At 36.2% G+C, this 26,083-nt stretch overlaps 2 protein-coding genes across 5 annotated transcripts; one reads left to right on the forward strand and one right to left on the reverse strand.

Annotated features, from left to right (window-relative positions):
* The first annotated feature begins 5,584 nt into the window (after positions 1-5,584).
* Positions 5,585-14,688, forward strand: LOC306857729 (cdc42 effector protein 1-like). Of its 4 annotated transcripts, none has more exons than XM_079397841.1 (4): positions 5,585-5,743; positions 7,953-8,384; positions 9,390-10,203; positions 12,123-14,688. In XM_079397841.1, the coding sequence occupies exons 3-4, from the start codon at positions 9,750-9,752 to the stop codon at positions 12,710-12,712; spliced, it is 1,044 nt and encodes a 347-aa protein (XP_079253967.1). In that variant the 5' UTR covers positions 5,585-5,743; positions 7,953-8,384; positions 9,390-9,749; the 3' UTR covers positions 12,713-14,688. The 4 variants fall into 4 exon arrangements, with proteins under 4 accessions (XP_079253967.1, XP_079253968.1, XP_079253969.1 ...); XM_079397842.1 differs by having other exon boundaries at positions 5,613-5,743; positions 9,272-10,203; positions 12,123-14,680; XM_079397843.1 differs by having other exon boundaries at positions 5,613-5,743; positions 9,500-10,203; positions 12,123-14,680.
* On the reverse strand, positions 14,395-25,221 carry LOC306857696 (SH3 domain-binding protein 1-like). Its single transcript, XM_079397755.1, has 18 exons — positions 24,988-25,221; positions 22,104-22,146; positions 21,853-21,957; positions 21,234-21,310; positions 21,029-21,140; positions 20,869-20,945; positions 20,638-20,725; positions 19,869-19,937; positions 19,265-19,355; positions 19,025-19,161; positions 18,747-18,858; positions 18,310-18,391; positions 18,127-18,207; positions 17,902-18,015; positions 17,712-17,809; positions 16,769-16,898; positions 16,138-16,379; positions 14,395-16,062 (listed from the first exon to the last, which is right to left on the reverse strand). Exons 1-18 carry the CDS (start codon positions 25,032-25,034, stop codon positions 15,767-15,769), a joined length of 2,001 nt encoding a protein of 666 aa, XP_079253881.1. The 5' UTR covers positions 25,035-25,221; the 3' UTR covers positions 14,395-15,766.
* Positions 25,222-26,083: the final 862 nt, after the last annotated feature.

Genomic DNA, 26,083 nt, shown 5'->3' on the forward strand with positions numbered 1-26,083 from the left:
CTAAGTTTTATTTATGAGATAACAAAATTTAACTTATGAGGAAAAAAAATACAAAAGCTGTCACTGGGGTAGAAACATTTTCAAGAGGTACATCTTTGTGCCTTATTTAGGTGCATATAAAGTGCCTTAAAGGCATACTGTATTAGTAATTTTTGAAAGGTTACTGCAGCAGTGACAACTTTTATATCATTTTTTTAAAGTGTGTAGACTAGAGTATAGAAAATATTACCAAAAAGGATATGATACTTGAATTGGATTTGTCCTTGAAAGAGTTGAATTGGACACTACCTCAGAGAATTATAAACATGCCTGTCATTGCCTAGCAGCATAGAGCCAAGAAAGAGCATGACTGTGATGCTTTGTGGGACTGAAGGAATTTTATTTCACACCCAGACAGGAGTAGTAACTAAATAGATCCCTACACTTTTGGTTTTCTGTTTTTATAAATTTACTATGTGGATTAAATAGTTTAAGCATTTAAAAAAAAAAAAAATGAAATGCTGACAGAGTTTAAATCCTTGGCAGGCTTTGTAACCTATGTGAAAGTAATTTCCTGAGACATCCTTTTTCACCGGGAAAAATTTATCCTTTTTTCTGGCCCCCTTTCCCCAGCCTCCATCTCCCTTCCTCTACCCCCACTACTTTAAAGTGCTCTTGATCCTTATCCCTTACTGCATTATCCACCTGTTTCTTGAAACCTGAAACATCTGCTTTCTAGTGATATCACTGTCTGTCTTGTCTTTCAAATGCATATTTACATGTAGGATTTAGCCAAAGCCCTGTCACACTGATCCAGCAAGATTATTGATCTAATGGCCTAAATGGTATTTTGCCATAAGCAAAAAACACAGTCACATTGACAAAACACTGGGCAAAATGATCCATCCATGTGAGAACATAAATAGTTTACCCAAAATGTACTTACCCTCAAGCCATCCAAGATGTAGATAAGTTTGTTTCTTCATCAGAACAGATAGCAGTACATCACTGTCTCACCAATGGATCCTCTGCAGTGAATGGGTGCCGTCAAAATGAGAGTTCAGCATGACTCAACATGACAGAGCTTTATTATGCGTTATTATGGACACATATTTTGGCCAAAAGCAATGGTTTAAAGTTAAAATGCATTAATGATGGATTTGTTTCTTACAAATACACACATTTCATTTCACAAGATGGTAACTGATTGACTAGTGTCGTGTTGTGGATTATTATAATGATTTTAGCAGCTGTTTGGACTCTCATTCTGACGGCACCCATTCACTGCAGAGGATCCATTGGTGAGTAATTGATGTAATTTTCTCTAAATCTATTCTGATAAAGAAACAAACTTATCGTGGTTAGCCTGGGGGCAAATACATTTTGGGGTAAACTATTCCCTTCAGGACATGCCCTGCAGAATCTCTGTGGACTGGGGTAATTAGTCTCTCATCAGGCTCTCATCATGGAAAATACAGGATGATTAGTATCTCTACAAAGAGATGCTGGCCCCTAGACTAAACAGAGAAGCGTGATATTGTAAAAGGAGCGGATGCAAGAAGACACACTTTTAAAACAGGATGAGACTGAAGTGAGTTTTGAGTACAAACATGTCTGAAGTCAAAAAGGAAATACACAAAAAGCCCAAAGCAGAAAATAACTCACCGCACAGGAGGGCGGAAACTCTGATAACATTAGACTTGTAACAATGTGTACACTACACTCAATTACAAGCTTATCTTACATTTCTTAATGGTCACCTCACTATCAAGAATAAGCATCAAGTGTGGGAAAGAAAGAATCACATTGTTTTCTCAAAGGCATTTGTCATCATCAGATCATGTGTGAGTGCATGTTTAAATGCCTTTGTGGACTGTTTGAAGCTTTTGAAGCGAAACATGATATTACAAACTTCAACACTTGCCATTTGTTAACCCAGAGTTCATTACGAGGTAGCATGCATAGAGGAAAGCTAGCCCCAGGACATCGCTCAAATCTGAGCTTCGTAAACATTGCCATGATAAGCTAAGAATTCTCTGCTGGATCCGTTCATTTTTTGGCACTGATCTCAAGACAGGAATCACAGTTAACGGGCCTGAACACCAGCAGTTTCTACACAATCATGGGAGACTGCAGAAAGAACGCAGGAAGACAAAACACATGGATATGGTAGACACATACTATAGCTACTCATAGCTGTGTGTTTCATTTGATTGAATTTTTTTAAGGGAAGAGTTATAAAAGCCTGTACAGACAAAAAGCTTTAAGACATGGGACAGGATTGGTGCAATGAGGATTTTTATAGTTTATACACTTTACAATTGTGACCCTGGAGCACAAAACCAGTCTTAAGTCGCTGGGGTATATTTGTAGCAATAGCCAAAAATACATTGTATGGGTGAAAATTATCGATTTTTCTTTTATGCCAAAAATCATTAGGATATTAAGTAAAGATCATGATTCATGAAGATATTTAGTAAATTTCCTACCATAAATATATTAAAATGTAATTTTTGGTTAGTAATATGCATTGCTAAGAACTTCATTTGGACAACTTTAAAGGCATTTTTCTCAGTATTTACATTTTTTTGCACCCTCAGATTCCAGATTTTGAAATAGTTGTATCTCGGCCAAATATTGTCCAAGCTTATTTGTTCATCTTTCAGATTATGTATAAATCTCAATTTCGAAAAATTGACACTCATGACTGGTTTTGTGGTCCATGGTCACAATTAGTTAATGTCAGTTAATGCATTAACATTAACAATGAGCAATACATTTTTTACTGTATGTATTCATTTTTATGTTAATAAAATACAACTGCTTATTGTTAGTTCAAGTAAGCTTATGTCCATTAAATAATATAAACAGATACAACATTTTATTTTAATCAAACCTTACAGTGTTACCATTTTGGTTAATATTTTAAATTGGCTTTTAATTTTTATATTTCTATATTTAATTTGAATCTTTTCTTTTAAAAAGTAGTTTTTCTACACTGTAAGGCCACCAGCTTCAGGAGATTTTTCAGTTTTCAAAAACTCAAAAATCTCCTGAAGCTGGTTGCCTTAAACGTTTGATTTTTTTACAGTGTGTGATTTTGTCATTTTTATTAGCTTTTAATTTAATATTTAATTAAAAAAAACATACTGTATATTTTTGTTCAATAAATTTTTATCTGAGTTTTAGTTTTTATTTCCAGTTAGTCAAGTCAGCTTAAACTTTAATTTCATTTAGTTGCCAATGCAATTTCAAATTTTTGTTTACTTTACATAAATGAACACTTATATTATTTATATTATATAAAATGTTTTTTGGTAAATGTTCTAAAAAAATACTTTGTGGGTTTTGTTTCATTATTGCTTTTGTATTATACAATATAATAATAATAAGAAGAAGAAGAAGCAGAAGAAGAAAGTCTATTGGACTTATGTGAAAGGAAAAGGAGGAACTGGGGGGGAAACAGATTGAGAGAGAGAGACTTGGGTGGACAAAGAAAAAGACAGACTGTTGTGAAGTCAAAAAGGGGAGAGAAAAACCTAAAATTATATCCCTGCCTCCCTTTTGGGACCAGCATCTGAAAAGTATCCAAAGGCTACATGTTATTGACAAGAAATAGCTGGCATGCTTGAGCAGAGGGGATTGTTTATTCTAGGAAGAGCAAGATAGAGCAGCTGATGGGGCAATGAAGGAGCAGAGCGAAAAACAGAGAATAAAGATGAAAAGATCAGACAAATAGACAGACAAAAACACACTGTCAAAATTCTTAGCTGTTGATATTAAATGCAATTGATGGAGTTGTATCTCTGAAAGGGCTGTTTTATAATTCATGATGACTTTAGAAACTTTACCTCCCCAAATGGCTTTATTTTATTTTTTTAACCAATCTAGCTTTCATTTCAAACAGCAGCAGCAGTGTTTCTGAATGGATCAGCGTGTTTTTCCGGGCTATTTTCCCTCTCAGTAGAGGGACTGTTCTGAATCACACTCAATTTCCAACTGATGTTCATGCATAGCTCTTGGATACAAACTGCAGGATTTCATTGATCTACTGATCTGCTTACATCAACAACACTGCTCTGGGCTATGAATTATTTTGACCCAATGGTGACACCAACACTAAAGCCATCTAGACTTTGATCACAGGCTTTTTGTAGTTTATGCAATCCCTACTGAAAGCAAACATACTCAAACAGGGATGCATTATTTACATTTCAAAACTGAGGACTTTATAATTAGAAATCCTGAGCACAGCACATGCTTTCATAAAAAAGCAAATGAGGATACTTAAAATGGAATCTTGTTGCTGAGCTGAACTATAAACCTTTAAAATGTATTTTTTTCTATAACTATTTAATGTTTTATTACTAAATTAATACTGTTAGTTATTGCTGTTAATTATTCTAATTAATAATGTATTATTATCACCAGTGTTGGGCAGTGACTAGTTTCTAGTAATGCATTACAGTAATTCCCGTAACTAATTACTAACACAATTTAAGTAATAATATTACAGTTACCATACAAAATAATGACTAGTTAGTTACTAAATACTTTTTTTTTCACAATAGCTAATGATTTGAAATTCAAAAATTCAAGCATCCCTATCAATTTTCATAATCATTGTCACCAACGCAGCAAGCTAGATTCATCGGAAGAAGGCCACATCATATAGCATCTGGAAATACAGCCATTATTTTAATTTTGTAGGGAGAAAGAATGACATAAACATCAATGTCATATGTAAATAGTGTAATGGTACTAAGACTTTATCTACTGCGAATCCCAGCATGTTTGGTTGGTTACCTACTTGAGCCCTGTTGCATATTTTGTGTTGCTGCTTTATTAAATAACAGAAGTTGTTTAAAATATTGTGGCTTGTCATCGGTTTGAGCCAAATATACTCTTCATTTATCTGTAACTTTCATGGATTCAGAAATTATGCAATTACTAAGTTTTTGGGGTGTAATAGAAAAGTAATGTAACTAGTAGTGTAACTAGTTACTGTTGGCCAGGAGTAATGTAATAATATTACTTTTCAAATAAGTAACCATGCAGTAATGTGTAATATATTACATTTTTTGAGTAACTAGCCCAATGCTGATTATGACTATATCATGTGATTTCAACATGGCTGCCCCCCTGAGGGGTTAACCTGTTTAATGTAGAATAAAAGGCTTTATCTGGAAGACTAATATGTTTGGAGTTAGGTGTACAACATTTTAATCCCTATAGTGAAAAACACTTCAAATATATTGCATTTAAATACTGATATTATTCAAAGATCATCCAATCCTCAATAGTGGTATTAAAACACATTTGTGCACACGTTTAATTAGCCTATAATTTAAGTCTCAAGTGATATGTTAATGAATTTGAACTATACTTAGTATGAACTAAATGTATTTTAAATATATTACTGTTTTATGGCATGGCCCCAAATTGCTATTAAAAAAATACATAGCCTAAATAAACACAGCTTTAAACGTCAGATATGTAACATTTCAACACTTAACACGCGATAAGCAAGTTTAAATGTCGGAAAACTGAAAACTACTCGAGAGAGATACAGACTCGTGGCACTGAACACACTGGGAACTCGTCCACAGCAGAGCTGGAAATGCCCGCCCCCCGAGTCTCCTGATTCCAGCAGCGCGACACTGACCGCTGCCTGTGGTAGACTGCAGGATCTTACCATATGTGGAGATAAATCTCATTCATAGCTTTTTGGGGCATGATAAACTTGTATTCATCAACACACGAGGTGAGTGGTAGCTACTGGTTTTCTCAATTGTCACTTTAACGACAGATTATTTTTGTCTCAACATTTTAAACTGCGTGTGTCGATTTATTTAAGATCAGACCATATTAAGTATGCTAAATTTGCGTTTAGTTTAGTGCGTGCTATTAACAGCGTAACTAATGTTAATTTAGTCAGCATACAGACAGACTAGTCGTGTGTTATTGTGTGCATGACGGAGGAAACCTAATCTGTGCTGCTGTAAAATTAGTAAACGGGCTCCACTGAATACTTACTGTTCATGGTCGTTATGATTTTGATTCATTTTATTCTTTATGATAAATTGATTTAATAAGATGTTGGAATGTAAGGTTTACATTCGAATTAATGTGCTTTATTAAGATTTGGCTTTGGTAACTGATCAGGAAAACATGCACTTTCTTGCAAATCAACTTTTAGGCCTATAAACTGTACCTTTAAAAAGCAAATACATTTCTATATACATTTCTATGAAGCAATGAAATCCAAAGTTCACAAATGACTAGAGATCAATGTACTGTAGTGAAAACCGCTACAGCAACATTTTAGTTCAGCAACATTGATCTGTCCTTGTCCTATATATTTAGTTACTCTGGTTTTCAATGTAATTTTTTTTAACTGAAAATTTTAATTTACTTTGCATTACAGGGTATTAGAGGCCCACTAGAATTCATTGTGCCACTGTGCTTTTTTAGATTAGTTTAGATTAGGGAGTTGTTCGGTAGATAGCAATTAGATTGCTAATCAAAGATTTCAAAAAGGGACTAAAGACAAGAGTAAAGCAGACAGAGCCAGCTGCTGTGTATTTTCACACAAAACCACTGAGATTGTGTTTGCATTGGTGGTATTTTCCATAAAGGACTCGTACTCTGCCAGACGGTCATGCTGCGTGCTTTGAGTAAAAATACGATATGTTCAGATGATGAAATTAGTATATTTGTAATCATGATTTACCCCTTGGCAGCCCCTTTTCTTCTTTAGACCGCACGAGATGAGAGAAAAAAAGTGGAGGTCATTAGGTGAAAAGGAAAAATGAGGCCTTATCTTGAATGTTTGTTCACCTAGTTAGTTAAGTTATACAGTAGTGTAGCTACAGCTGATCAAGATGTAGTTTCAAGGGAATGAGAGCAATATTTTGAACCGTTTTTCAGTTTAAAAGAACAAGTCAGTGTGACTAATGTTCAAATCACTTATTTTACTGACATCATATGAATCTGCAGTGGACGGCTGCAAAGACCAAGTGCTATTAAGATCAGACAGATCAACTTTTCTGCCCACATGAAGGAAAGCTGACAGTCCCGCAGAGGGAAAGAACAGAAAAACCCTAAACATGTTTCCAATCTTGCATGTGGGTACTGTACTGGATGTCTGTAATAGACAGAGATGTTTCCCCCAGGAATGCATTCACACATACGGGATCTATTAGACTGCAGTTTACGAGTTGACGTGCGCATCTCCTCTCAAACAATGGACAGACATAATTGCATTGTTTGCATCCACTAAAAACAGCTGCAAGAATTATGAGACAGTGTGTTTTGGTTTATTGCTGTTTGTCATGTCAAGAGGCAGCAGCAGCCCTGCTAAATGTCAGTGTATTAGTTGGATATGTTATGTTTAGCACATTACACAACATATGCCACCAACCATTCCCATTTCTCAGAAGATGTTGGAATAAAATGGTTAGATATATTTTGGACCATAGATCTCAATATGGACACATGTGATTCTATGTTTGACCAATGATTACTAAATATACTAAATATGAATACTTTCAAAACATATTAACATTATTTTATATTTAAAATAATGTTATGTAATCATATACACCACCAGTCAAAAGTTTGGAATAATTTGGTTTTTGAAGGAGTTCCTTTATGCTTACCAATGCTGAATTTAATTGATTTAAAATACTGTAAAATGGTAATATAGTAATAAAATAACAATATGCCACAATATTACTGTTTTTACTGTATGTTCGATCAAATAAAAGCAGCCTTTGTGAGCATAAGAGACTTCTTTCAATAACATTAAAAAATCGTAATTATTTCAATCTCAAATTGTTATGCTGGTAATATCATATGTATTGCCAATATGTATTAAATTAGAAACGTATTTTCACTAGTGGTCTTAGACTTTTGGTCTGCTTTGATCGTGATCTGTGTTACACATCCACCTGTTTCACTCTCTTATACAGGACCTTTGCTGATTTTACAAGAACCCCTTCAAACTGGGATGCCTGAGTGGAATAAGCCAGCAGAGGGGGATTCGGGGTGAAGGAAGAGAAGAGGAATTAGGGGCTTATCCTGGACATAGCCAATCCTTAAGGAGCCTCCGTCAAGCTGTACTATTGCGCAGATTATTACATTTAATTTATTACCTTTTAAAGACCCTTTATCTCCTTCGGGGGGTCTCCTGGTGAGTGGTCCGCTGGATTTGAGTATCTTTAAAAACAAAGGATCAGGAACAGAGGCCGGTGGGAGTGGAGGAGCATGAGAAGATACATGCAGGGATAAAGCAACAAGCCTCCCTGCCACCTTACACTTCAGCAGGGTGCAGGTCAAGGGTCACTGAATGAACTTAGATTGGGAATGCATGCGATCACATTGATTACACAAATCTGATTAAGGTATGTGGCTTCTGTACATTTTCAGCAGTATAATATTAAATGTTTTAGTGTTTTTTCTTAAGTCCAAACAGCAGAATGTATATGATTTATGACCTGACAGTAATCAGGTAAAGGGTTTGGCTAAATAAATTGTGCTTAACACACATGGTAAGTCTTTACTGGTAATTTAGTGTGAAATGTGCAACGAGTGTGTTGTGGTTTGAAGGAATGAGACATGAGACTTCACTCCTTTTCAAATGATTCTCATGACTTTAACTACAGTCAAGCATAAATTAAAAGTCTGAGCTGACCCAAGATCAAATAAACTACTAATAAAGTCAGGCAAAGTGTTGTTATGCAAATTTTTATTATCTTAACCGTTTGTTAATAATAGTTTACCAAATATTTGTATCTATTAATTGAACGTTTTTGATATGGAAAAAAAATAATTTGCAAATTATTAAGAAAACTAATAACAATATTTTAATAAAAAACAGGGCTACTTTTTTCAAACTTACTGTTGAACATGTAGCCTTACTTCTTTGCATTTACAGTCTGCAGTGGAAAAATTCTCTGGTAAATGCACATACTTTGGTAACAGGATACCCTTAAAGTGAACGACCGAAATACTGTACAGTGCAAGTGAATGACTGAGGAGTCAAAGCTGAATTTAGGCATTTAAAGGGAACTACACTCAATAATTCAATACAAGACTCATTAAAAAGTGTATTAATCAAATTTGCCCAGTTTTACAGAACATGCCATTTTAAAAATATATATACATTTTTACAGCAAAAGTTGATCATTAGTGTAGCATGTCGGTGCCTATGTCTCATACTATATTGCATCACTTTCTTTTTAGCAGCTGAATTGTTTACAGATATTTTGTTAATATTTGCATCTTCCAGAGCATGTAACAGCAGCTCTCTGGACCTTACTAAAGAAGGAGCACATGGTTTCTGTCCTCAACCACAAAGATATCTGCAGCCCGAGCTGAATTTATTTCTGAACTGATTTTTTTTTCAGAAGCACAAACCCAGAACAACTGTGAAGCCCAGAATCTTTGACCACATATGCAGCAGAGGTTTTCAGGAATTGGAGTCATGCATATTTTCAGCTCACATTTATCTTCGCAGAATCTTTCTGGATATGAACAAAGACCGATGGCCAAAATGGGACATAGCTGAATGCGTCTGCCTTTTGAGAAACTGTGCAAAAGAAACTTTCCACTCAATTGTGGTTGTCATTATGCTGAGATATTTTAAAGCTTGAAGGGATACGTGTATAGTTTGCTTTCTTACGGTGTTCTCACCATTTTTTTTAAACAATTTTTGTGGATATTTTCTTTCTGACTCTGGAAATTTACAGTTTGTACCTGGAGAAGCCATGAACTTGGGCAAGCTCGCTGGCCTGAAGGGCCTGGTTTCCCACTCCTCAGGAAAGCGTCGACTTAAAGGTGACCTCACCCCGGACATGATCAGCCCCCCATTGGGTGACTTCCGCCACACCATGCATGTGGGCCGTGGAGGGGACGTGTTTGGGGACACCTCGTTCCTCAGCAACCATGGTGGAGCAGGAAATAACACTGATGGAGACTCCTCCTCCACTTCAGAGAAGAATGAGGGATTCTTCTCCCGCACGCTTCGCCATGTCCGCAAGACCCCCGACAGGCCCCGCGGCAGCTCCAAGGACCTTTCGCCTCCACCTCCACCCATTTCTCCAATCATTAAGAATGCCATTTCCCTCCCTCGGCTGGATGTGGACTCACCCAATGGCTGTCCTGTGAAAGTGCTTTTCCCTAGTCCACCCAAAACACCAGAGAACTCCACATACTTGTATGGTGAGTCTGGTAGTGTTCATCTTTGTCAGATTCAAATGTAGAAATGAAGTTATGGGCGTTCTGTGTGTGTACAGAAGTCACTCCAGAAGGCAGGGCTGATGGAAGATACTACAGTCACTACAGTGTGAGATATCTATGCTTCAAAAGGTCATGAAAATGAATGAAATCCTTATAAAGCTTGGAAAAATCATTTTTTTGTAGCACAACATCTTAGATGAAAGAACAGCATCTGAAAGGATACTTGCATCACTGCATTAACTAATTAATTCAGTTCAGTTCTGTACACACTACTTTAATGTAAATAAAGTTGTGAATGTACAGTTCTTGTAAGCAAATTCTTTTGTAGAAAGCGGTAAAAGAAAATATAAAACAAACTATTACTAACTAAAATGTGTGTGTACCGAACAGGATTAACCAATACAAGAAATTATTCCGCAAGGACACATTAAATTGATCAAACGTGACTATCGGCGCTGATTGGGACAGGCGTCCCGAGTTTGAGTCCTAGCTCATGGACCTTTCCTGATCCCGCTCCCTCTCTCTGTCCCACTTCACTTCCTGTCATTACTCAACGTTCCTATCAAAGTAAAAGCAAAAAAAGTTACTGTTAAAGACATTTATTATGTTAAAACAGATTCTATTCACCAAAATATGTTGAAAAAAGTATTAATAGCAGTTTCCACAAAAAAACCCCCATGATAAATAAATCAGTATAAATATTAATTGATAAGTGGTTTAATACCACTAAGTTTACTTGAGTACCAAATTAGCATATTAGACTGATTTAACAAACGTGACACTGAAGTAACTGCTGCTGAAAAATCAGCTTTGTCATCACAAAATAAAGAATATTTTAAAATAGAAATTTGTTATTTATAAATTGTTATAATATTTCCTAATTTTACTGTTTTATTGTATTATTGATCAGGCTTGTTGAGCATAAGAGACTTCTTTCAGTAGTGTAACAGTAGTGTAAGTAGCAACTGTGTGTCATGCATGTTTTGTCTAAATTAAATATGTTTGTTTGCTAGTTTTGTGTCCTTCAGGGAATCATGAGAAAGATCAAACAGAAATAGTTTGATAAGCCATCTAAACACCTGTGGCAATCCCAGACTCCTTAGACCCAGACATTACAGTTCAGCGATCAGTGTCTGCCTCACCCATTCAAATACCTTAAACATGCCTCGCTGGCTGCTCTACAGGAGAGCCTGTTCAAAAACAACCCCACACCAAACGCAAACCCAAACAGTCTGATTAGTTTGATTATCAATATATGGAAAGTTTTAGTAAGCAAGCCTAAGTGTTTAATTCAGCTGACTAAATGACTCACTGAAGACTGAAGGCTATAATGTTGTTGGGAGCTATGAATGAGATATTTCAGTGCTGAGCGCACATCCCGTCTTAGAGCCCTGTTTTCAATCATGCAAAGAGTTTCTTTATCCACAATTTTCCTGTAATTTGTAATCGCTGCCCTTTCTGTGCCAAGTGTGCACTGTTACAGAGCTCTATGTGGTCAGAATCACAGATCTTAAAAGGACAGTTCACCTAAAATTTAAATTCTGTCATCATTTACTCACATTCTGTATGACTTTCTTTCTTCAGTCAAACACATAAGAAGATATTCTGAAGATAGTTTTGGCTTTGTCCATATAATGAAAATCAGCGGGGTCCATAATTGGACCCCATAGACTTTCATTATATGAACAAAAACACTGAGACATGAAGGTGAGTAAAAGATGACAAACTTTTCTTTTTTGGGTGAACTATCCCTTTAAGGGTATCCAACCATATGGCAGAAATTCTTTGCTGCTTATGCTGCAGTCCAGGAAGTGCTAAATGCAATGTACTGGTTTTCACTGCCCTCTGTTGGTCAAACTCACAAGCAAGAACAATTTTGTTCTTCTTTCTTTGTTTTGCAGGTTTGGAGTCTGGCTTTGTAACCTTGCCGAGACTGTCCCGCACTGAACGTCCAGCCCAGGGCAGTTTTCCCTCTGCCTGCCCACCTGAAATCCACAGAGGCTCGCTCACGGACACGGGTATCTCGTCCTTCCCATGTTCAGACTCCATCAGTCCTTCTGACTCCATGAACTCCTTCACTCTTGATCTGGGCCCTTCCCTCATGTCTGAAGTCTTTGCCATGATTGACAGCCCTGTGTGTGAAAAGGCCGATCCCATCAGTGAAAAAACACAGTCCACCGATGATACAACCACGTCCTTGGTGGACTCTCTCCTGAGAGAAGACGATGACGGTAGGACAAGGTTGTATGGAGGAGAGTGGAAGCATTCGGACTTTGTAAATGGTGAGTCACCCAAAAAATCCATGCTGGGGGATCGGATGCGCTCCTTCTCCATTGAGGATCACGGCATGGAGCCAGAGAGTTTCCAGAGGGCTGCTGATGTGCTGGCACGTCATTATGGGAGTGGAGGACTCAGGAATACAAACACCAACAACTCTCATAGGAGAGGACCATACAGCTATCCTGATGAAGAGGAAGAAATCAAAGTCTAACACTATGAGATGCCTAATGTCCAAATCGTACAGCACCTTTAAATACATAGTTCAGCCAAAAATTAATATTCTTTCATAATTTACTCATAATATATTTTTGTTCCAAACTTGTTTCTTTCCTTTGTGCTATAATGAAAGGAGTTACACAGAATGCCACTTTTTTCGTTATTATGTAATTGAATGAGGGCTGGGCCTATCAAGCTCCATAATCATAAAAAAAGAAAGTGAAAGTATCATAAATGTAGTCCAGAGTTTTCTGAAACCATTTTAATGTACAGTGAGCGAGGAACAGACCAAAATTCCCAAAAGTTATTATTGACTTATGATATTCTGTTCCTCTGGGCTGTGAACTGAATTACTGAGTCACTCGAGCACCAAATCAGTTCTGGTTCAAATTTTGAACGAATCATCCAGACTGGTTTTCTGTACTGGATAAACATTGAAAAAATAAAGATAAAGACCATTTTTTTCAGGAATATGACATTGCTACTTCTCCCATGTACATGCCAAAGACAACTAGGACAAATGTCAAAGAATAACAAAAATAATTCATAATTTAAAGGGATATTCCACCCAAAAATGAAAATTCTGTCATCATTCATTCACCCTCATGTCAATCTAAAAAATGACTTGAAGATATTTTAAAGAATGTTTCAATTGTTTTTGTCATGTTAAAAGTACAACATACAGTGAAAGTCAGTGGAGTTCAATGTTGTTTGGTTTCCAGTGTTTCCTCAAAATACCTTCGTTCTGCAGAAGACAGAAATGCTTGGAAGGTTTAGAATGACATGAGTGTGACTAAATGTAACAATAATGAAATCTGGTCTGTTCCTCACAGAAAGCTATTGTATGACTCCAGAAGTCTACCCACATCCCACAAGTCAATGGGATTAATTTTCTTAAACTTTTGGAGCTTTTTTTTGTCATTTTGGAGTTTGCAGCCCAGGTTCTCATTCAGATTCATTTTATGAAAAAGCACCAACAATAAATGCCATATAAGCGCATAATAACATGAGAGTGATGACCGAATTATTATTTTTGGATGAACTATTCCTTTAAAAATATTTCTCAATTTTGCAATGGGGAAAATTAAAGCTAATGAACCATTAATTACCCCTACGCTCATGGTGTTTTAAAGAAAGTATTACAAACAAAAAGAACAGAACAAAAAACAAACCATCAGAATTGCCTGCCATATGAGTGGATCTACATTTTGCAAATATTGGGCAAGAACATAATCTAGTATTGGCATCTTGAATTTTCTCCTATGTTTGATCCTACCGTCTCATCCCTAAAACATTATCTTTGATCCAGCGAAATAAAACCTGCCACAGTTTCTCTGTAATGCACAGTAAACACAGCTAGCACAATGGTAACAATATGCTATTAAAATATGCAATATTTTAGTTTACAATATTTAGATTTCAAGTAAACCTCTGTCGTATGCAATGTACAGTGTTACCATGTAAAATGCAGACATATACCTGCTATCTTGTATCTACAACACAAAACACTTTACATTCTTGTAGATTTAATAGCTCATATTCGCTCATGAACATTGTGTTGCAGTTTAATTATTTCCTGAGAAACTACCGAACCATGACGAAGACCTACTGGTCTCTGATGCACAAAACTGTGATGTGCTTTATGTTTTCACATTAGGACAAACAACTCAGAAGAAAAACCTTTTTTCTTTCCTTTATTAAACGATAAATATCTTAAGATCAACACAGTATACATTAATAGTATATGATGTCCTCCAGCTTTTATCAATGTATTATGAAATATGATTATGAATTATGTTTGAATTTAAGTTTTGTTTGTTATGACAGAGGAGTTGACCTCTCCATTACCTTAATCACAATATAATATGTACATACTGTACATATGTGCGGCTTTGCACAAGAAATGTACAAAATAGCAATGTATGTTACCTATCAATGACAGCAATAAAGTTTTCATTAAATGAAGCTATGAACAACATCAGCCTTAAAATGCTTTAACAAGTGTGAGCATGATTTTATTGTTAGGGCGTTTCAAATATCTTGCTTCAGAATAAGCTTATAAAGAAATAGCTAATGTGAAGCGTGTCAGTACGCCCTCAACTAAAACCAAAGGAAGTCAGATTATATTATGTTGTGTTTGTGTTTGACAGTTCTTAAACCCGTATCTCTAGAGCAGACATACAGTTTTGTTCAAAGGTTTGGGATTTATTTATTTTTTTAATAAATTAATACTTTTATTCAGGATGCATTAAACTGATCAAAAGTGACAGTAAGGAACAAATGTATCACTGCTTATTATCCACAAAAATATTAATAAACAGCACAACTGTTTTCAAAATTGATAATAAATGTTTCTTGAGCACCAAATCAGAATATTAAAATGATTTCTGTAGCATCATGTGACACTGAAGACTGAAGTAATGGCTGCTGAGAAGTCATCATAGGAATAAATTACATTTTGAAATATATTAAAATAGGAAAGTTATTTTAAATTGTAATACTATTTATTATATTACTGTTTTTACTGTATTTTGTTCAAATAAAAACGCAGTCTTGATGAGCATAAGAGACTTCTTTCAAAAACATTTTTAAAAATCTTACAGACCTCAACCTTTTGAACACTAGTGTATTAGAACACTGCAGTTAAAAACTTAAAGTGCCCCTATTATGGTTAATAAAAGGTTCATATTTTGGTTATGGGAGTCCCCAAAAACAGGCTGACCAACGTGAAAAGACCAACAAGTGGGCGGGCAATATGCTAATGTTTCATGTTGACGTCAACATTAAACGGCTTGGGATTCGTTTTAAAAACGATTCGTTTCAATGATTCAGAGTCGATTCTTTCTTTTGAGAGACAATAACTTTATACACAGTGCACTTTCAGATTTAAAACTTTGCAGGATATTTTCATTCACTTAGAGCTGTGTTACACACTGTATGAAAGGTAGTTTTCAAAAATTCATAATGGGGTATTTCAACCAAAAGAAACTGCACTTGAGAAAGTAGTATAAACTGTTAGATGTAATAACAAACCAGTGCTTATTCCCAGTCAACTTTCCTTTCCAAGACTCACTGAGCTGGAGAGGAGAGCTGCTTGGGGTGGTTGTGGAGGAGGAACTTTAGGTCTTCTGCCTTGGGGTTTCTTTTGTGGTCCTCCTTCAGGCAACGTGGGCAATGGAGCTTGGGTGGTTTCGGGCTTTGGTGAAGGTGGTGGTTTTATTTCAGAGACTCTTGGCAGAGGAACAGGGAACACGCTCGCCTGGGATGCTGGGAAAGGGCCTGCCTGGCTCACAGGAGGGCCTTTGGCAAGGTTTGGTGCCTTTTGCTGGATGAAAGACCTCCTTGCTGCAGAAAACAATTGGAAATGTAGTTTCTACCACAGTAAGACAGCACAAAATGCATCTATGATAGCCAACATACGTTTATATGGAGCAGTGAACTTCAGCTCCTGAGTTGGCTCTGATTGGCTGGAGCTCTGCGGCTTAGCCTGCGATTGACTGTGGGCTTGTACCGGAGTGTAACGAGGAAGTGCTGAGGGCATGTGATTCTGTGTAGGCGGTTGAGCAATTGGATTAGAATCGATGTTGTCCCACACAACAGCATCACGGTTCACCTGAGATTTCACAACGACTGTCACCCCAAGGTCCTCAGATGATGCTGAGCTGAAATAAGAAGCCAAAACAAAATAAGACTTTTGTAACTTAAGGTTTAAGTTAAAACTTAAGGAAAGTTTAACTTAAAGGGATAGTTCACCCAAAAATGCTAATTCTGTCATCATTTACTCACCCTCAAGTAGTTCCAAACCTGTATGAATTTCTCTTTTCTTTTTTCTACAATGGAAGTCAATGGTGCCCCAAAACAGCCTGGTGACAAACTTTCTTCAAAATATCTTCTTTTGTGTTCGGCAGAACAAAGAAATTCATACAGGTTTGGAACTACTTGAGGGTGAGTAAATGATGACAGAATTGTCATTTTTGAGTGAACCATCCCTTTAAGTAGTGTCATTTAGTAGAAAGTCTTGACCTTAAAAACTACAAAGATGGTTGACTACCTGTCTGTTTTTGATAGGTATGGTCGACCAGATGAGAAGAGGGGAGAAGGTAAGATGCTGTCAGAAAGAGGTCTCTGGGATATTTTCGGGATCGGCCTTTCAGGTAGTTCTGGGACCTCAAAATCAGCCTCTAAAAAGAAATTAAGTAAGTTTATGTTAAAATATTTTTATTTGGAATTCCACAAAATGCAATTCTTTGCACTTCAGTATTATAATAATTTTTTGAATGCCTAATACTTAATAAATATTTAAACAAAAGTAAAACATAAAACTTCCTTATTACATAGAATAAAGCAAGGTTTCCCCAAAGGGGGTTCATGAGTTAATGAAAAGTTAAAAATGAATCAAATCCATTGAAAATAAAGGAATAGGGTGGTACAATAATCAAAATATAGTGACAAATTAAAGATTTAATTAACTAAATAGTCTGATGCTCTGCTTGTTTCAAAGCGAGTGCTTCTTGGTTCACAGTAAATTCAGTGAACACCATCTGTGCATGTGCTGCGAGTTTAACATGCTATTTGGGAATGCTAATGTGTGCTATGTTCACCCTTTTTACCCATTTGTATAATCTCCAACATTTTTGTGAGCAAAAGTATCCAACATTTCAGCAGCATTCTGCCAAAATGAAAGCTTGAGGATTTGAAATGTTTAAAGCTTGAGGGTTCAGACATTTGAAATTTAAGACATACCGGTAAATATTAATATTGTAACTTGAAGTGTAATAGTGTAACATCAGAGAATTGTAAACATGCAAACTTGTCGTTAAATTATATTAACTTAAAATATCAGGGGGTACTTCAAGTAAGTATTTTATTTTTTAAAAAGTTTGAGAACCCCTGCATTAAAGGATGAACATAAATTAAATTCTGTATGTAGTTTATTGCTGTTTTTACCTCATTAAAAACAACAGTGAACCATTAGTTAGGTAATGTTCCTGTACCTTCGGGGAAGAGGCTCTTGGAGTACTGAATAAGAGGTTCTATTACAGTCACAACTTGCACCGAAGAGGCAGATGCCATGTTCAGCAATGACGTCTCTCTGAAAAAAAGAAAGGCAGAGTGAAATTCTTGGAGATTACATTTTAAATGCATAATTTAGTCTAGATTTGTGGTCGTGTGTGCTATACTGACCCCTCGCAGCGAGGCCACAGTAGATTAGGCCCAAGCACTATGGCAATATTACTGGGTGTCATCTTGTTCATCGCTTGCTGCTCTGACAAGTGTGACAGGAACTGGACAAGGTATCTTATGGAGAGAGAGAAGTCAAAGATAGACACAACAGATAGTGAATATGAGGTGTGAAAATGTGTAGTTTGAGGTGGATATAAAACATTCAGAGTTGAAACTCTAACATACCTGAGGTTGTTATAGTTTTCTGTGGGAAGTTTTTGCAACACTGTCCGCAACTGCTTTAATTTTTCATCTGCTTCTTTTTCTCTAAAAAAAGAAATTACAAAATTAAAGACGATTTGAATTATTTCAAATTGGTGCTTTAACAACATCCATACAGAAATAAACAAGCTAAATGTACAGACTTACGTTGCAGCTTTGAACCAGTCATTATATAGCTCAAATGTCATGAGCGGTTCAGGCAACTCTCTCAAGTAACACTTAAGAGCCCCTGCAAAGACAGTACAAACACAACAACATGAAATATTGGTATATCAATATAGCACACAGATCTGTACATTCTGCTGAAGTTCTTCTTTTGTTTTCCATGGAAGAAAATCATACAAGTTTGAAACTATATGAATAAATGATGTCTGAAATGTCCCTGTAATAGACAATGAAGTCCTAGCAACACATCTGGGTTTTTTATGCTGCAGTATGTGTTGTCACCTCAACCACATATCGCCACCACATTCAGAGTGACACAATGTACTTTTCCCATTATTGTTAGTTAAGGCATCAGACAATACTAAACTCATACAAAGTTACCGTCACATAAAACACACAAAAAAGTTACTATGGCTCACCTGCCACAGCATGTGGGTCATAGCTGAACTCATTATGGTCAACAGTCCCTGAATCCAGACATCTTTTCAGTTTTTTTACAACAGATGCAGCAGCTGCTAGCCTGAACAAACCCTATATGACAGTTGTAAAGATAGATAGTGAAAGATTGTTAGTGAAAGATGAGAATGGAGAAGTGAAACACTTTACTGATTATACTGGGCATGCAGTTATGTGGGTGTGCAATTATCTGTGTTTAAGTGCAGACATGGCTTTTAAATATGCATGTTTGAGTGCTCACCTCTTCCCTGAGCCCTGTACGTAGCAGCATGCTGACACACTCCTCAATAGGGACAGCAATCTTTCTTCCACAGCTCTCAAGGTGAGAAAGCAGAGGCTCTCCAAAAACCTTTTTCTCCGATGAACTCATTTGGGGCTCTTCAAACAGACAAATATACATTCCAAATACGTGCGGCTGTCTGTGTAATATGTGAATGTTAGATGTTTTAATCACAGCTAATCACCCTTTTCCTCTGCTCACCTGTGTGGCTGTGACTCTCTTTGAGCTCGGTTATGTTTTTCTCCAGGAATTCATATGAGGCCTTGTGATGTTCAGCTTGTAGCTCTAGAAGCTGGCAAAAACAAACAAACAACAACAAAAAAACAAGCTTAAACATCTTTTTTTCCCTTGACTTACTGAAAACATTCCAAGGAGTCATCCCAGGACAACCGAATGGCAATAGTAAAACATACAGATATTTATTTAGATATAGGTATATACTGTAAATATACACCTATAACCTATATACCTAAATATACCAATAGGTAAATATTGTATATACACTATACAAGTCTACTGAAAAGGAAAATAAAATAAAAAATAATATTTATTTAAAAAATTACAGATAAGGTAAAGATAAGTCAAGTATTTTACTCACAGTATAGACTACTGATGATAAAATCTAATCACTGTAATAATGGACATTTTGATAATGTAATTGATGATAATGATCAATGATATCTTGTGTAATATGAGTTAAAAGGAAGACAATTCTGACATGGTATTTGGTGAAAAAGGGCATTACTGATGGGCCTGTGGGGCTGCAAACAGTTGAGGAACACTGAGAAAGTACATAGGTACTCACACGGATGAAGTAGCTGGCATACTCATCCTCTTTAGTGGCAAAATGATAGAGGTCTGCAGAATACTGATCCTGAGAAAAATAAAATGTCTTGTTTTATTGATTTCCTTGCTGTGCATTTCTTGGAAATACTGAGATCTCTTCTGATGAAACCACACATTTCATGTTGACTCAGCAACCCACAAATATGTTTGCAGACTTTTTCCACAATACATAGTAACATGCTTTTTGACAATATAAACAGCAGAGAAAGTAAATGAGATAATCAAGTGATCTGAATTAGATTTGAACAAGCGGTTAAGGTTCGAGATCAGCTAGCAGTATTAGGTAACAGAATGTGAATGACAAAATATAGTTCAAACATGACAGCTCTCAGAATAGTTTTAGCACGTTATATATCAATGCTAATGTTTTTGTTCAAGTATGGAATTGCTACTGCCAGTAGATGCACACACATGCTACTGTGAACATGTAAGAAATGCTGCTACTGCTGCTGCATGAATAGGCATACATAAATCTCATAGCAGATCTAGACAGGTGGAGCTGGGGAGGTGGAGGGTTCGAATTAACTCTTTAGAAGAACTTAGCAAACACTGAACCAGACTATTTAAATGTTGAACAAACAGGTTAATTAGGTGCAGAAACAGGTAGCATGTAGTAAATGATGTGATTGTGCCATCTAGAGATTTATGACTGAACTAGGTATTAAATTGGCCACAATAGTATAATAAATCTGTGACTTGTGAAGAAAGCAACTTTATCCAAGCATAACCTTTATAGACTCCAGTCTTTTCCATGCCTCCTCTACATCCTCTCGTAGTCCGTCTTGCTTGGCCTGTGGGCCTGTGCTGGCCTGAGATCTAAAAGTGAGACAAACATTGCATAAATGTTCATGACACAATCTTCATAAAAGAGGATCGCAAAGATATGAAGATGTGATTTACGCTGAAGGATATGTTGAAGCATATTTAGGTTGTAATGTTGAAAAAAAAAAGCTAATTACCTGACGCGAGCATTATTCCAGTCTGTTGTAAGTTTAGCAAACTGTTTCTTGTTTTTCAAGATCTCTGGCAGGTCCTCCTGCATGGATAACATCAGTCATGAATGGGTCATGAATACTGCCTGTTTCAGTTCATATAGTTTGGTACTAAGAAATAAACTACCTCACTGAGCTTATTCAGAGGCACAAGAACTTCTTTTTCCAACTTCATCTCAAAGTCGGCCAGAGTCCGTGCCAGGAAATTTTGCATAAAGCAGCACATTTCCAGAACTTTTCTGCAGGAACGGTCAGGTGTGTAAAGGGTGTATTTCCAAGGCAACTCTGCTATATTGTTTATTCACACAATGTTAAAACATTAAAATATTCACCTTATAGAGGAATCGCCATCAAAATCCTTAAAGCTCTCGACCATACTGACAGACAGCATCATGAGGGGTAACTTTTTCTGTATATAATCAAAGTATGAATGAGTAATGTGAGTGAGGAAATCAGGAAGTATTGCATAGCATGCTTTTTGATAGTTCTGCTTTAGAACTATCTAATTACATTAGTTTACATGGATATCACAGCTAAAGGGCAATGTAAAATAATTGTGTAAATTCATGGAACAAGACAAGGAAGAAAAAAGGGCAAAACTGAGCAGATTTTCCATACTGAATCTTGTTTTACAAAGAAAAAAAAGAATAAATGTTCTTGAGGAAAAAGAAAATGAAGGCTGCCACACATTCAAAGCATATCAAAAACACTTCTGTCCAGAAATAATCATCCACATATACAGACAAAATGAAAACCTCAGAAGACAGATTCAGGGACTCTCCATCAGCAATTTGGGATTAGGTTTCTTAACAAAATGGTAGGCCAAGATAAACTATTGGAAGAAATACCACCTTTTTGAACGTTACTTATTTTACAGCAACTGTTTAATCTGCTTCAAAATCTCGTCCAACACACTTACAAACCACATGATTGAATAGGGTGTCAGCTTACCATCCGTCTCTCTGAGTCCAGTCCCTGCTGACTCTGCAGGCAGCCTACCAACTTCTTGTAGATGATCTGGGCAGCTTTCTTTGCTGGCTCCACACGCTGTTCAACCTTAAAGCAACCAGACGGATCATTCATTTACAGGGCCCTGTATTCATATTCTGTTAGCACAGCTTGTGTGTGTATGTAGGCATCTCAAAAACTGTGCCACATGCAGATTTATTAGTTAAAGTATAATAGTGGTGGAAATGCCTCACCAAAACAAGATCCTCTGAGAGAAGATCAGTTGCATCCTGTGACCTACAGTAAAGAAACAGTAACCTTGAACATCACTTACACAATACAGATGGCAAGCTCTATGATGCTGCAGCTATGTTGATATTTTGACCAACAGCACGACTGTAAATGTAATATTGCTTGTTTGCTGAGTAAATTGATTTGATTTGGTTCAGTGAATGATTCATTGACTCACTCGTGATGACCGTTTTGTTCCTCAAAAAATCTGTTTATGAACAAATGACTCACTCATAAAGACAGTGCATGGCTGCATCTGAATATGCATACTTCTCTACTATTTAGTAGGTGAAAAACAGTATGTGAAAAGTGTAGAATGTCTAAATTCACAATATTCATAAAACAGTAGGCAAGAAGTACACAGACAACCAGCTGCTTCCAGCAAGATTGAAGGGGAAGGGAAGGGGTGTGTGGCCAAGTATGGTGACCCATACTCGGAATTTGTGCTCTGCATTTAACCCATCCAAGTGTACACACAGTAGTGAACATACACCCGGAGAAGTGGGCAGCCAAGATAGAAAAGTATGCATACAATTGACACTATCCCATCAGGCCACAGGAGAGTATTAGTGAACGGCAGTGATGCTGACATTGATAGGTTACATGATGATAATTGTGCTATATTGGGATTTCATTCCTACTACACACATTCATATACAGAGTTTATCTATTTACTTTTTTATTGGTCACAAAGTATTATGTGATTTTTGATGCAGCCAGTGTTTCTGAATGAATCAGAGAGTATAAACAAATCCACTGAACTAATGATTCAATGAACAACTTTACAAAGAGAGACACTTTTAACCAGCTACTTCTAATCACAGACTGACAGTGATGCAAATAGTGAAAAATAGTGACTGTGTATCCATACTCTTGAAACGCTGCTTGGTGATCAAATTCAAGGGCCAGAACTGACTGTTGTATAAATATACAGTATTCGACTCATAAAGAGAGTGTTCATGTAATCAAATAAATAATTTTAAATGAGGGTCAGTGGAAGTATCAGTAGCTCATTTTAAACTTGCTAGCTTATATCAAAACAGCAAAAAAAACTCATCTGCATCCTCTATGCTTTCACTTTTCCTTATTTCCTCCTTGTTCTAACTTGTACCTTTCTGAACGATGTCGAAAACATTGTATTACTAGCACTTCCCGTGTTATTGCATCTGCTAAATGAATAAATGCAAATGTAAAATCTTAAATCATAAGAATTCCAAAAACAAATTCTATCAAAAGTCACCAACTGCTGTGACCCAAAGCAGCTAAAACTAAAATTAGAGAGCCAAAGCTGCTGTAGAAAACAGGCCAAAGTGGGTAGAGGGGAAGTGGACTGTAAGCTGAAGCGCAAACCATTTTACTCTCTCGCTTTTAACCACAAACTGCACGTATAATACGAGTAGATACAATTTCTAGCCTGAAATATCATCACAGAGACAGATGAACTATGTCATTTCCTACATTTGCAACAGCATCCAAGAGCCCAAAAAACATGAGAAGCCATTTTTGTGTCGCTGAAGTGGTGACCAGGTTACACTGCGATTGCATCAGATATTCTTGTTATCTCTGTGTTTTTAAGTCTTATTAGTCTTTGAAAAGGATATGACGATAATCACCTTTTTTACAGCGTAGAAATCTTTTGTAACATTATAAATTGACGGTCACCCTTGCTGAATAAAAGTAAAACAAGCTCATGCAGTACGTACGTAGTATACATTTTCAGCTTCAAAGGTCACACAAACAATTTTATCAGCATGGTATTGTCTCTACTTTGAGTCTGGGGTTAAGAAGTTTATTAATATCCTGTTAACGGAGGATCAGTGCAGGCTGCAAGACTAGCATCTTGTTCTTTGCAACCCGCAGATGTGCACTCCACCCTCACAAATTAAAAGTTGACACCTTTTATCATGACCTCTTTCAAGACAATCACCTAATCACTGTCATGTTAGTTAGACTCTACATAATAATAAATATATGGGAAATATGTGTCAAATTATATGTGATCCTGGACCACAAAACCAGTCTTAAGTCGCTGGGGTATATTTGTAGCAATAGCCAAAAATACATTGTTTGGGTCAAAATTATAGGTTTTTTTTTGGTCCAAAAATCATTAGGATATTAAGTAAATAACATTTTCCATGAAGATATTTTGTACATTTCTTACCATAAATGTATCAAAACTTAGTAATATGCATTGCTAAGAACTTCATTTGGACAACTTTAAAGGTAATTTTCTCAATATTTTGATTTTTTGGCACCCTCAGATTCAAGATTTTCAAATAGTTGTATCTCAGCCAAATATTGTCCAATCCTAACCATACATCAATGGAAAGCTTATTTATTCAGCGTCCAGATGATGTATAAATCTCAATTTTGCAAAATGTACACTTAAGACTGGTTTTGTGGTCCAGGGTCACATATTTTAAGCTAGGCACAGAGCGCGGAAATATCAATGAAACCTAAAATCTAATATTGGTACACATTGTTGGCATGACATTTTATTTTCAGGCTTGAATAAAGCTTGACCTGAAATAAATTTACTGGTCAAAAAGAAGTTCTAAAGTTATAGACATATCAATTAATGTAAACTATTGTGCTGTTATCAGATTAATATTTTCACCACAACAGACGATGAAATCATCCAACTTCTTCATTTCAAACGACCTTACACTACAAATGGCTCATATTAGTTGAAATAAAACCGCTATCAATAATATTAACATTTTGTTTTCTTACAAAAGATAAGAAAGTCTACTAAAACAGTCACTTGGTCACATGTAGTGTCATTCCAGTAACAGTCACATAAAACACCACAAACACGAAAGCAACAAATGAAAGTAGCCTACTTACTTCCCCCCATTTCCAAACTGTTTTAAGATGTTAAACTGCTTTAGCATGATTGTGAAGAATCTGTCGCCTTCAAGTCCTTGTTTCGTACATGAATATAATCTTCAAGAATATATTAGTTTCATTTGATAAAGAATATTGCTCTCTGAAGTCAGTAAATAGGTACGTCATTCAGACTTGTGTCAACAACAGTCTCAACTTGACTGTTTCACATTTGTGCAACCACCTCACCGAATCAGAGAAAGAGGAAGTTACCAAATGCATAAGAGGAAAGATATTTTCACATCACGCTGTGAAAGTAATGCAGTCCTCTCTGGCCACAGAGATCACTGAAGTAGATTTGCACAGCACAGAGCATTCATTTGCTATATACTTTATACCGCATGAGTGAGGTGGAGTGAGTAAGAGGCTTGAGAAAGAGAATATGAATTAAAAATGGACATATTTACTTCTATATGCATCTGTATTAATCGTAAACTGGGTATAGTTGCTTCACCATAGTTAACTTTGTGGCATTAATAAATGTACCTTTCATTATCTTACCTTTGGCAATGAAGTGTCCATCACATTACAACCATTAAAAATGCACTGTTTGTATGTGCAAACAGCAGGTTGTGAAAGATAGGTGAAAGGGGAAATGTTTTTTTTTTTTTAATATATAATGTATGGTGGAGTGTCATCACAAATTATCACTTTGGGAAACACCTTGTTTAAGACAATGAACTGAAACCAGTGGAATGTTCCCCAAGGGGGAAATGTAGCCTCCTACGGGGGGCCCGCTGCAACAGAAAAATATAATATCGTTTCTAATGTATGCATGTATAAATAAATAATTCATGGCATACTGGCTCACGCAAACTATGGTTAGTGACTAGATTAATCTGCATTGGGCGTTTTTTGATTCGCCAAAGTCGTAAACATCGTATAATAAAATATATTTTTTAAAATATTTAAATACCGCGGACTGATCTCTGATTTTTACATGAAAAAACCTATTTATTCACTTTAGTATAATAAACTATTGCTGTTATTATACACAATATTGAAAACTGGAAAACATCTATTCTTGTAACCACAGGAGCATATAATTGGTCCTTGG

This window comes from Barbus barbus (assembly GCF_936440315.1).
Source record: "Barbus barbus genome assembly, chromosome: 38".
Classification (NCBI taxonomy): Eukaryota; Metazoa; Chordata; class Actinopteri; order Cypriniformes; family Cyprinidae; genus Barbus; species Barbus barbus.